The sequence below is a fragment of the Electrophorus electricus genome, chromosome 10, assembly GCF_013358815.1.
Source record: "Electrophorus electricus isolate fEleEle1 chromosome 10, fEleEle1.pri, whole genome shotgun sequence".
In the NCBI taxonomy this organism is placed as follows: domain Eukaryota; kingdom Metazoa; phylum Chordata; class Actinopteri; order Gymnotiformes; family Gymnotidae; genus Electrophorus; species Electrophorus electricus.
This window is the reverse complement of record NC_049544.1, coordinates 13,647,564-13,661,634: the sequence shown is the minus strand read 5'-3', so window position 1 is coordinate 13,661,634 and position 14,071 is coordinate 13,647,564. Positions and strand designations below refer to the sequence as shown.

The following is a 14,071-nucleotide window of genomic DNA, read 5'->3' as shown; positions in this document are numbered from 1 at the left end:
ATAGGTGTTTATAATTCTCACAAAATTATGTTTTTTTGTAAAATTTTGTGACAATTCACTAGACAGATATGGATGATTTTTCAAAAACATTTAAAGCTGTTGTACTTTTAAAATACTTATATCTGTGCCTGTCAGACAATGAAAACATAATGCAGATTTGTGCTGATGGTTTGGGGTTCTGGCTGAAGACAGTGTACCTGCATAGAGTTACTTGAACATAATATGATTTTTATATTTTCCAGGCAGCAGGAAATCTGTTCCATTTTATTTCCTTTTTTTAGACAGTTGCTCAGTATGCTAGACCTGTAAATGGGCAAGGTGCTCTCAATTAAAAATAACAATCTGCTTTGCCTTTCCTGGGTCAGCATGTGCCCCAGGCTTAAGTATGGTACTTTGCTCTGAGACTAACTTAATAAGCCACTCCATCTCAGCTCTGCAACAGTAGTTCAAAGTGACTGTATGAGAAGCTTATCCAAACAAACTTCAGTAAACCGTAGTGTCTGTACAGGAACTAAATCATTGCTTTAGGATAGATTAACACATTTGCACTGAGAAAACAGCACAATGGTGATTTTTTTTCTTTTTTTTCTATACTGAATGAACAAATCCCTAAAGGCCAGGGAAGCTTATTTGGTGTGGACTCAGTCATCTATCTTCTGCATCCTTCAGTAAATCTAACAGTTAACTTAGTTTCTAAGGATAATGTTTTGATGGTTTGTTCTTTTGTCATACATTAGCATTAGGTGATTTTGCTTACAATTCAGTTTTGAATCCTCATCATCTGCTCAAGGGGCATTTTTCTCCAGATGTGCCCGCAGATGGGTTTAGTCTCTCACAGAGGATGGTGCCACTCTGCTGTTGTGGGACATAATTTCGGTCTAATATCAAAGCCATTTTTATGTACATTTCAGTGTTTCTTTGCTTGTTATGTGTGTGGTATGATTAGTATGGATGTGAAAGATAAGAAAAGCCACATGTCTTCATAACAAATGACAAAATCTAAGAAGCCTAGAAATTAAGATATATGGCTTTGTTTCGAAAGGCTTCACTAAATGTCAGACATCCAGTGCCAATTCAGCTGCTACTAATATACAACTGCAACACAGACTGTCATCAGCCCTCAGATAAAGTAGAGCCACCTTCACACATGAGGAGCTCAGCCAATGCACACAGCATCTGTGAGGCAGGGGGGAGCAGAGTTGGACTGATAGGAGAGGTGACAGCGACGTGGTCCTGCCCACACTGCGTGAGCTCCGTGGCAGGTGCTGAAGGGCTCTGTGCCTGAACTCGGTTAGGCTCATCACATCTGACAATGTGCTTTTTCCAGTCTAAATCCCCACGCTCTTCCTCCCCACCCACTGCTGCTCAGCCAGCTCCACACAGCTGAATCCTCAGTGTCTGGAACTGAACTCAACTCTCTTGCTCTCTCTCTCTCACTCTCTCTCCCTCCCTCTCTCTCTCTCTCTCACTGTGAGCTAGCTTGCTCTCTCTTTGTGTTCACCACTCTCCTTCCAAAAGTTGATCTGGCAAAGTGGTCTCTAGAGGCTGCTGTGGTAAGAGACAGTGCATGGCTTTTAAACGGGAATGACAGGGAGAAGAGAGTTAAACCACTCATCACTGCTTTGGTATATTCTTACAAGGAGAGGAACAAGAGGAATTACGTGTGCCTCCTGGGTGGCTAATTGAATTCAGATGTACTGTACTGTCCTTCGGTGTCCCACTATGGGGTTGAGTAAAGTGAGAGATACAAGTGAGTGTGTGTGTGTTTATATATATATATATATATATATATATATATATATATATATATATATACATACACACATCACCTAGACAGTTGTTTAACTGAATGCATTATATATATATATATATATATATATATATATATATATATATATATATATATATATATATATATATATATATATATATATGAGAGAGAGAGATGGGGAGAGATAGAGAGCGAGAGAGAGAGAGAGAGGGTGGGTGGAGATGAGCTTTAGCCTCAGGCTCGGGAAGGTTGCTTCTTCCCTCTTTTATGATATCACCTCCAGCTGCACCTTTAGCACTTTGGCACTGGCTAACATTTCATTAAAATTAACTTTGAAAAAAAAAATGTCTGTGGGTATAACAGAGGACAACTTTCAAGGGGAATCTGAATGCAACACCTGGCCCAACTGGAAGGAAAAATACAGACACCTGTCTCCCCTGCAAATGTAGACAGCACATTTGTTTTACCCTAGAACGAGAGAGAGAGAGAGAGAGAGAGAGAGAGAGAGAGAGAGAGAGAGAGAGAGAGAGAGGGGGGGAGGGAGGGAGAGGGGGAGAGGGAGGAGGGGGAGTAAAGTTATATGCTGAGTGTTAACAGCATTTAACATTATATTCTATCACAGAAGTAAGATGAGTCTCAGGACAGATTGTTTTTTAAATTCTGCCAGCTCTATCAATGGCACCACAGCAGGTTTTTGGAGAATACCTCAGACAATCCAGTACAAACAAGTGGGCCAGTCTATAAACCTATGTCCTCTGTAAAAAGGCAAAGGATACTACATAGAATGTTTATTTCTGGCACACTGTCTGAAGGGGTCATTTCAATTTCCCTGCCATTTCAACAGTGTTTGACTGATAGTATAAGACCAGTAATATTATATGTTATTCTTTTTACCTCAGGAGGTTGTAGTCCTTAAGGTTCTGATTCCATGGATCTTTTTGGTCATAATGTTCTGTATAGTTTTTAAGACAAATATTTGTCTCATATTTGTAAGGAAATAAATTTTTCTGTGGTTCTATTCTACTGATAGGAACAGACTGATTTATAGGTGGAGGCCAGAGGGGAGTCATCAGCAATACACAGATATCAAGGGGCATCTCACAAAGGTGAGATGCTGTTGTGTTGATGCTGGCCAGCTTGAATGTAGAGATAGTACACAGATACATGTAATATGGACTAAAAATGACAGAATATATTACAATGTAATATGACAGACATGCTATATGTTATAGTACAGTGCTAAAAAAAAAGCAAGACAGTGAAAAAAGTGTGGAAAAAATAACTTTAAAAATGATAACAGAAACTTCTATTTGTGCCACATTGCTTCTGTTGTTGTATATAGTCATATAGAAGAGGAGGAATAAAATAATACCTGTGATGAAATACATTTTTAGCACATAATTTAAAATCTCCAGAAGTCATCAAAACTAATAGTTTTAGTTGTCTGTTATATCACAACTTTACTTCACTTCTGATTCTAGTATAAGTGCACCCCTCAGGAATGACATTAACATCATTATATTGTATAACACTACTTTGTAGTGTACTTTCTGTAAAAATCTATTGCTATACTTGGTATAGTTTTTGCATGAAAAGGTAGTTTCAGAAATTATATTGCTTATGAACAATGCTAAGGAAGTCTCACTCTTTAAAAAAAAGTTTTTTATTTGGAACATAAATTAGTTCTTATACTAGGACTTTGTAAGATTTTCTAAGATGTTAATCAACATGTACATTTTAGAATGTATTTTTTATTCCTGTAAAACTTCTAAAACAATGATAAAGTCTCTTTAAGATTCATGTAAAATTAATAATTAATAATAAATATTTTGGTTGTTTTCTTTTTTCCAACTGACTTTCTCTCAGGGTAACTCATGCTCATGGATGCATGCAACCATATGCCATGTTATTCTGGCAGTGAATGTGTGCCTTGAGTTGTAGGGTCCTCAGGGCTGGAGCAGCAGAGGAAACATTTGATTCTACATTCTAAACCGTTTATTCAGCAAGGGCAGAGAGAGACATCTCATGCATAAGCCGTTTGCAGGCAGTGCAAGAAAATGTCATCGTTTTTTCCAACAGTAAGCGTGTGCGTAAATCTGCTTAACAGTTTTTCTGCTGGGGCAGTGACACTCCGTCCTGCTGCCCGATGCCTTTGGCCAGGGTGGGAGATATGGGGGGGATCTCATATCAGCATTAAACACATTTGGATGGGGGAGGGGAGCATGGATGAAAGAGCATTGAGAGAGAGAAAGAAAAGGATGAGGACATGGTTTGGCCAAGTACTGTACTAACACATTAGCCTTCACAAGCTAAGATTATGGTCATGAGATGTTTTCTTGAAAAAGAAGATATAAAATGCCTTTAAATCTTTTTGTAGCTGTCTTATTATAAGTATGTTTTGGATACTCTGCAGAAAAGCCCAAGAACATGGTCAGTTACTATTGCACATCACAATTACCAACAGTATATTCTCTGTAACTTCCTTCAAATGATCCTTTACATAGTTCCCTATTGGTGTCCTTAGTAAACTTGAGCAGAGAGGACAGAAACATGTTTTATTGTGCATCAAGTTGATGAACTAACATAGGTAACTATAGTAAGAAATGGTTGTAAGGAGGTAATGGTGATCTAGTGTGTAGAGCTGTGGGTTACTAACAAGAAGAGTTTGGGTTCAAATCCCAGCTCTGCTATGAAGCCACTGTTGGGTCTTTAACCCTGTAAGCTTCAGGAGTGCTGTTCAATGGCTTCACTCTGACCCTAGGATTCCCAGAAGCGGTGGGGTAAAACAAATTTCATTGTGCGGTGTGTGTATGTATACACTGCCTGGCCAAAAAAAAAAAGTCACACTCTCTAATATTTTGTTGGACTAGCTTTGATTACAGCATGCATTCACTGTGGCATTGTTTCCACAAACTTCTGCAATGTCACAACATTTATTTCTGTCCAGAGTTGCATTAAGTTTTCCACAAGATCTAGTATTGGTGATGGGAGATTTGGATCACTGCGCAAAGCCTTCTCCAGCACATCTCAAAGATTCTCAGTGGGCTTCAGGTCTGGACTCTGTGGTGGCCAATCCATGTGTGAAAATGATGTCTCATGCTCCCTGAACCACTCTTTCACAATTTGAGCCCGATGAATCCTGGCATTGTCATCTTTGAATATGCCCGTGTCATCAACGAAGAAAAATCCATTGATGGAATAACCTGGTCATTCAGTATATTCAGGTAGTCAGCTGACCTAATACTTTGGGCATGTAACGTTGCTGAACCTAGACCTGACCAACTTCAGCAACCCTAGATCATAGCACTGCCCCCACAGGCTTGTACGGTAGGCACTAGGCATCATGGGTGCATCACTTCAGCCGCCTCTCTTCTTACCCTGATGCACCCATCATTCTGGAACAGGGTAAATCTGGACTCATCAGACCACATGACCTTCTTCCATTGCTCCAGAGTCCAATCTTTATGCTCCCTAGCAAATTGAAACCATTTTTGCCGGTTAGCCTTACTGACAAGTGGTTTTCTTAAGGCTACACAGCTGTTGAGTCCCAATCCCTTGAGTTCCCATCGCATTATGCATGTGGAAATGCTCTTGCTTTCACTATTAAACATATCCCTGAGTTCTACTGTTGTTTTTCTACGATTTGATTTCACCACATGTTTAAGTAATAGCCGATCACGATCATTCTTTTCCGACCACATTCCTTCCCCAAAGATGATGTTTCCCTACTGTCCTTCCACTTTTTAATAATGTGTTGGACAGTTCCTAACCTGATTTTAGTAGTTTCAGCAATCTCCTTAGATGATTTCTCTGCTTGATGCATGCCAATAATTTAACCCTTCTGAAACAGATTAACATCTTTTCCACAACCACAGGATGTGTCTTTCGACATGGTTGTTTAACAAATGAGAAGCTACTCTCTGCATCAGTTAGGCTTAAATAACTTCTTGCCAGCTGAAATATAATTACCCATGCAGTAATTATCCAATGGGAGGCTCTGACCTATTTCATTAGTTAAATCCAGGTGGTGACCTTTTTTTTTTGGCCAGGCAGTGTATGTGTCTAGACTTTCTGTCTATATCCTACATCTTTTAACATGATTCTGTCAGCATATGTTCTGTTTAGTAGTTGTAACAATTGTTCTAGGAAGGCTTACATATCTTAAAATATGTAAATATGTTATTGCATAGCTTGCAGAATAAAGTAGTGCATTTAAAACATAAAGACCAGTGATTATTTCTGTTAGAATAGCTAAAACTCACTGTCTCTAAGCCTAATCATCCAACATGGAATTTGAGTGACTTTTCAATTTATATTGCTGCAGAGTGCACTCTCTCTCTCTCTCTCTCATATACACATTCTCTTTTCCCCTCAATCTCTGTTCATATTTCTTCAGCTCTCCTAGAATGTATTTGATTGATATGTTATCTCTCCTCTACTAGTCACTGTTTATAAGAAACAAACTTTTTGTTGGCTGACAGACTGGATCCTTTGATGGTTTTTGTAGACATGTCATCATGCACATTCTCTGCCTAGGGCAGAAGGCCAGTCTTTCATAATGGCCACTATGTGATGAGCCCGTAGTAAAATCTTGATGAAAGCTTGTCAGACTGTACAAATCCTTCCCATTGTGTCTACATCATAGCACTGGCAGAGATGAGTATAAATCAAGACATGGGACTGACATAACACAACAATGCTACTCTGTCAGTCTCCTGATTTGTAACATTGCTAATGGTCTTTTTGTTAGGGTGTGGGAGAAATTGCAGATGATTTTGATAACTTGTTGTCTCACCACATTTCATGTGTTTAACTGGGCAATCTGTTCATTAGATAGAGAGTTTCCTGCAGTGGATATATATGAGCAGAAGTGGACAAAAATTATTTTTGACTGACTCAGGACTCAAAGTTCTTTTTAAATATTGCTCTACACACTGTGGATGAGGTCAGGCATGCACTGATTCTTATCCATCTTTCAATCGGTCCGAGTCTTCCAATCTCCTCAAATGTGAGAATTGCAGATTTTTTTTTTTATGTCCGGATGTTATGTTGTGGCTTCAAGCGCTAGCCCTGCTGCAGTGCAATTAGGCACAAATATTTGTTCATACATAAATGTAAATGTAAATGTTAGTACACAAGAAATTTTGAATTTTTGTTTGGGCGGGGGGGATAGCACTGGCAAAAACAAAGTGTCATGCTATTCTCTGAGAACAACAACAAAAAAAAGAAATCAAGAGTCATGTCTAAGGGGAGATAATAGTTATAAGCTACAGAATCCATCCCTCAGCCTTCTCTGTTCATTGTTTCCATAGATGGTGAAAAGTAATATATATTTTTAAAGGCAGCTGCTGGACTTCCCTAACTTAATCTTACACTTACTTGACAGACTCAGTCTCGAACATTTTTGTTTGAGGGGGGGTGGGGGGGCACATTTTCACTAATTTACCTAAATATAAATAAATTACTTGATGTGAGATGTGGCTAAAACAACTCACTTGAAATATTTGGTCATTGCTTGTTCAATTTAGTAAAGGACAACAATTGGGCCATTATATTTAAAAAAGGTTATTGCATTTGAAGTGATCCATCATAATTGCATGAAGTTGCCAACAGTTATTGGAAATGTGACAAACATGATCAAAATACATGATCTATAACTAAGTTCACTTGCATGGTTTATATTTTGTTGGAAACTTGCTGAGCATAGTGAGATGAAGCACTCAGCAGAGACTTTTTCAAAATTTGATACTTAGAGACTGGAGGAAATATGCCTTGGGTAGCTATGAAGGAGGTAAAATTGTAATGAACAAGACATTTCCATTTAGTTTTAAGTGTCTGCCTTTCAACCATTTACAGCTTGTACCTGCTTGGGTGACAGCAGCCCATGAAGGTATGCATTTGTGTGTGTGTGTGTGTGTGTGTGTGTGTGTGTGTGTGTGTGTGTGTGTGTGTGTGTGTTTGAATAAGAAATTGTTATGGGTTTCCAGTTTGCCTGTTTGGCAACAAGATGATTAATCAACTTTTACCACATACATAAAAAGACAGCATGAATTAACCAAAGTCATACTATTCTACCTGTGACACAAGGTCATTACATGCCTCATGTTTTCTTGTCATAAGATATTAACTGGGTTATCATAGTGGTGCTACAAAAAAGCATTTGCCCTATCATCAGGAGATCGCAAGTTTGATCCCTGATGATGCCACAGCCATCTGTGGACAGAAGGCTGAGAGAGCAAAATTGGCTGTGCTGGAAGGGAGCGAGGAGTGGCATATTTAGTCTTACTCTCTCTCCCTCCGTTCTCTCAATTGCAATGATGCACACCAATCATGTGACACAGGTGCCTGTAAGCACATGCATCAGAAGGGGACAAATACTGCTATCCACTCTCCCTGTGATGTTCCATAAGCTGCTTGAAAATAGTAGTGATAGGTTACATGTACCTTGTATGAAGTATGTGATAGGCTTCACTCTCCCTTGTTGTCAGGGGAGAATGAACTGATGGGTTTGAATCTGGGTGGCAAAACACACACACAATAATGCCCACACACAAAACAACAAGCTGCTGTGACGTGGTGCCCGCCGTCCCCGCGGGCACCTTGGCGTCTCTGTGGCCTCAACGGACACGCAGGGGTGCATGTCTGCTCCGGTTCCAGACATGCCACCTCCCTCAACGGTCCTCCTCTTTCCCACCGCTATAGGAGCATCCCAGAAGCGGCTTGCCTCTGGGACTTTGGGCAGACCCCTCCAGTCTCGCTGGCGAGTCCGCTGAAGGGAAGGGACTCGGGCTTCAGCTCCGCCCTCTGGAGATCCCGATGGCTCCACCCAACTGCCCTCTTTCTGGTCGTCGTGGTGCCCCTCGGTCCTCCTCAGCCTAAGCTCAACAGTCTCAGGGCCCTCCCCAAGAAATTCCCGGGGGTGTTCCCCTCCGCTTCCCGAGAAGACACGGACAGCGGTCGCGGTCCTCTCCCCAGTGTCCAGGCAGCGGTGGAGGGGGGTGCCTGCGCACCTCCCACTAGAAAGTCCGTTTTTAGCCGCGGGAGCTGGCCTCCTGTGGTGGTTGGTCATACTGTAATGCATGGTGGCCCGAGTGCCACAGGGCGAGGGGCAGAACGTACAGACTCCAGTGACTGGGACGTACATTTATTTACATATATACATAAAACGATGACGGCACTCTCAAGCATTACAAACACTAAGCACAAACATGAAACGGTTAACATTAAACATGGACGATAAACACGAATACGTTTAACAATGACAAAAGGACCATTACATCAAGACGTTACTTCCACAATGACCAACAATCCTGTACACTACGACGAGGGTTTAAATACATAAACAAAACAAGGTGCAGGTGTGTGCAGGTGTGGTCACAAACAACAATCCTCCTACTGCACATGGCAGGCCAACCCATGTGACTTGTGGGAGACAGATGACAGATGAGATAATAAAGGCAATGCATAGAAAATGTCAAAAGAAAATTTAATTTCTCAAATTAAAATAATTTGGGAAATACTAACACCTATGTTTATGGATATCATAAAGAGAACATGGCTATACAGGCTGGCATTACAACAAATGAAGCATTCAGTGAACATTCAAAACAAAAGTGAAATAGGCAATAATATAGGCAAACAAGCATGGCCAATTGGAGAAATGTTAGAAGGTAGTTAAGCAACAGCAGACTCACTGGAAGAGGAAAGTGCAGCTAAAATAACATGTTGACAATGGAGAGAGTAAGCAGAGACACTGAGTTATGCTTGAAGGGTTTGTGCTCACAAGGAAGTGATAAAGAGGCCTAGGTGAGGCAGCAGTTTAATCAGTCTACTGGGAAGTGTTTGGAAACAACTCAAAAGAAGGATCATAATGTTCGTATCTCATACTGAGACAGTAAAAATCATGGAACATATTCCAACTTATTTCAGAGTTTCAAGAAAAGTGAATTCCAAATCTAGTTCTTCAAGATGGAAGAGTGACATATTCATGGTGCAAGTATCATAAAATTATCATATGTTTCAGGATGCTATGAGTGTTCTGTGCAGTTCTGTGAAAATCCAAATGTGTGAGGAAACAGTGTCTTTTGGGCATTATTTCATTTACTGCTGTGCCTGGTAATAAAGTAGTCCATGTCCTAGCATCTAAATTCCTTGTTGTTTACGTCTTGCCTTTATTTTTCCAGATGTGTTTGTCTGTCAGGCAAGCTTGCAGAATGATGTTCATCAGAAGATTAATCAGTGGCTCTTAGCTGCCCTTTGCTGATAGCAGAAAGAGTGATCAGTTCACTGTTGTAAAGAGGTAATAAATACCTTTGGACAAAGCATTCTTCCCCCAGATAAACCAGAAGGATGAGACGTTTTGCAGTAATTTCCATATGCAGGAAACAATATGTGGTGTGCCTTTTCAGGATACACAAATCCAAGTTAAAAATTTGAAATTTGAAAAAGTTCATAAGCCCAACCACCCCGCAAATTAAAATTAACATTCATATCAGCCTGAATAGGCCCTAAAACATCTTTGTGTAATCATACACCTTACAGCGAAAATGATTTGCTCCAGTAAGCCACAGCGAACTGTGCTGTTGGCCATGTGAGCTGATAATCATTTGTCTTCCAAGTTCTTGTGAAATGGAAAAAAAGACAAAGACAAGGATGACACTGATGATGCATTCTCTGCCTTGAGTGGCCATCCTGTCTTTTGTAGCTATACTGATTTATAAATGCAGCCTTTGATATATCCCATAGGAACTAAAATACATTGGATGAAACTGGCATGCCTGTGCTAATTTTTCCTTTTTTCCCTACTTTCATTCTAGTAGATTATTCAACACATTATTCTCATTCTGATGTTCATTCTGAGTGCTTTGTACTGAAGCTATTCTGGATCTTAAAACCACTGAATTACTGTACATACACGTTTGTACTTTATGTTAGAGTAAGGCTGATTCATTCTCTTGGTCTTTCTCACTTTTTTCTCATCCTCTTTTATATTATTGCCTTATTTATCTCTTATTTTTCAGTCACCTACCATACTGTACTGGTGATCAGAGATTCTGAAACCAATGAATTACTGTAGATCCCCGTTCTTACTTTACTAGAGTAAGACTGAGTCATTATCTCTCTCTCTCTCTGTTGCCTACTCTCTTCTCCTCTTCTATACTGTTGTCATATTTTTCAGTCATACTGTACTACTGAACAGTAAGCACACATTCTCTTGGAGACACACACATACAGTACCATGTGTCTAAATATGGAGCCTGGCCTTGAGAACAGCACAGTAACTTTGATATAGTGCACTCACTGTGAGGACTTGAAACCAGCAGTAGTCATTGCAAATGATGCATTTTCAGGGTGAATACATCAGCCTTTCTCAGGGCACTGACTTTGTCATACCACATTAATGTTTATCTGAATGATCCTGGCTTTCTCGCTCTTGGGTGCAGAGAATGCGTCATTTTATGTAAAGTAATATAAAATTGTCATTACACTGTATATTTAAGAAATTGTCATTGCATTGCATATTTAATAGCTATTTTGTTATTATTGCTTTGTCAGGAAGAAAACTTAATTCTATATACTTGTTATCGATTGCTATACCTAAACTCCTACCACAACCAACCAAACCCCCCCCCCACCTCCACCCTGCACCCCCAAAATGTCCTGAAAGTTAGCACATAGTGACACTTATGTTCCCTTCTTGTCAGACATATCCTGTGTTGCTTCTGTAATGCCTGGGGCTATGGTACTGTCAGTCTTCTTCTGTAGGGGTGGGGCTTTTTTTACTCACATTGTAACATGCCTTATCAACCCACACATATAATTCTGTAGGTGCAGCTCCTCATGGTTTGCGTCTATGGAGTGTTTGTGTGTGTTGTGTGTGCTACAATGTTTGCCTTTGTGTCAAATGAAGCAGATGTCTGGCTCTCACACTGACATTTTCTGTCTAATGAAACAAAAAGATATCCTCTGTGTCCTGTCAGGCCTTCCCCCTCTCTTTCTTCCCCACTCTCTATCCTCTACCAATAGACACAATACTAATGGAGAGTGAAAGAGACAGATTACAAGCAAAAAGTGGTCCCATCTGATATAATTTCTGCACTGATTTAATGCTATTTTACTAGGCAGTGGAGACACAAAAGAAGTTGTCCATTAAGTCTTGCACCTTTGGTCCTTTGTTGTCCTTCTGTTTGTTCCAAACTGAACAAGTAAATTCCTGGTAAGGGTAAAAAGGCTGCTTTAATGCTTCACATAACTGTCCTTTTAGGCCAGGAATGCCATTGCTGTCAAGGCTGACTCCCTCTCAGCATAGTCTTTTGATTAGGGTAAGTGGCACTTTTTCTGATGCGGGTCTCAAGAGCTGGGTCTTTACTAGGGATGCTAAACACCATGGGCTGAATATAACTCCATGAATGATGTAGAGCAGAACTCAACAGCCCCAGGATATGGCCAGGCTTTCCTCAGACACCAGAACACAGAGCACCAGAGCACTCTAACAGTCAATATCTCTCTATGCATCTCTCTCCTTCTCTCTTTCTTCCCACTCTCTTCCTCTTAACCTTGTGAATATCCACAAATCCCTCCCTGCCAACTGAACAAAACAATTCTTTTCACTTCATCATTGTGACAAACTGGACTCGGCAGGTAAAATAAATATGTTGTGGAACCATTGCTGTGTGATGGACTGGACTGCCCAAAGACAAATGCAAAAAGTCTTTAGTATCACGGGGTTTGCCAGGGGCCATTTTGGCTCCAGCCAGATGGTATTTGCCAAGAGCTAGGAGATCTGCCAGTTTCTCAAACAATCACAGCCACCTGTGATGAATGGCTCACTGGCCGCCACTCCACCAGCCCAGCTGCAGTTGCATGGGCTGTGGATGGGAGCTGGGGGAAGCTGTGAGGGGAAGATAGAAACCAATAGACACCACCTCTATGTTGCCTTGGGCCTGTGCTCAAAAGGGGTTGAGGGGAGAGAGACTTTTCTGATTTTGTTCCCCATTACATGTTTTTTGTCTGCAACATCTGCAGTACCTTTTCAGCCACTTGATCTGAAAAAAAAAAAAAAAATCTCTGAGCTTGCCATGCCTAAAATATCTTTCCTGAAGATGGCCTGAACTGGTGTGAAGAGCTCTTTTGTATGTGTTTTCTAACCTCTAGCCTTTTCCTTGTTGCAGAGAGATATGCTGGACGTGAGCCAGGTTATGAAGGACTTGGCCAGCATGGTGCATGAACAAGGTGACACAATAGGTGAGGCTTTGAAATCATGTAGGTGCATTCATATGGGCCTATGACTGTGTTTGCATATCTGCATCTCAAACAAGGGGAACACTGATTTAAACTAGATTACTTTTATTGATAACCACTCCTCCAACAAGTTTGGCTACTTGTATCAGTAGACAAGAAATATGAGTAATAATAATAATAATAATAATAATAATAATGGCTCCTAATGACAAAGCAAAGAACAAAATGTAAAAAATTAAATACATTAAGATAAAAAAACAATATAACAACAAATAATATTCAACAACAGGAAATGCAGCAATAATTAAAAGCTAAACTTATTATATAAGGCTTAACCTTCCACTTAGAAGTTCTTAGATCAACTAGAGTCTTCACGTTTTTAGTAAGGAAATCTCAGGGCCATAGTAAGAAAAGATTGTCTCATTACTCTTTAATCAGATAGTGGGTATGGCTGGCAGGTTACTGTTGATAGATCTGATAGCTTTTGAAGGAACATACAATAATTAATTTAGTCAGGTACAAAGGGACAAAACCATGAAGGCATTTGAAAGTAAATAGGAATGTCTTAAAGTCCATTCTGAAATCGTTCTCATGTTTGCCAAAAATCTCTTTCTTAATGGTTCATTAGGACTAATTATATATATATATATATATATATATATATATATATATATATATATATATATATATATATATATATATATATGTAGTAGAGGATATGCAGCAATATATGCAGCAATATATCCTCTACTGCTGCAATAAAAAGATTCTGCTTTGTAAGACAAATGTCCAGTTATAATGAGGTATCACTCTTTATAATGGTGATGACCAAAGATGGTGAGAGAATCTGCAGGTTTCACTAATTGCAGTTATGTTGACATTTAAGAAGTAGTTACATAAGGAAGTATTTTTGCATTTGACATCAGTGAGATTCCTCTCAGATGCAACATGCAGTTTTTGGGCCAGAGAAAAAATAGCAGTGTCAAGCTTTTTCGAGACACAAGGCAGTGCCTTTAATGTTTGAAAATTAATCAATTACATTCTAATTGGTTCTCTTCA

General features: G+C 39.8%; 1 protein-coding gene across 3 annotated transcripts in view; it reads left to right on the top strand.

Moving 5' to 3' along the window:
• Positions 1 to 14,071, top strand: part of tsnare1 (T-SNARE Domain Containing 1) — an 86,426-nt gene that overhangs the window by 51,281 nt on the left and 21,074 nt on the right. For all 3 annotated transcript variants that reach the window (XM_027002398.2, XM_027002407.2, XM_035530892.1), the window contains one exon: positions 12,943 to 13,015. In XM_027002398.2, coding sequence (XP_026858199.2) covers positions 12,943 to 13,015 — 73 coding nt within the window. The remainder of the gene's footprint in view (positions 1 to 12,942; positions 13,016 to 14,071) is intronic.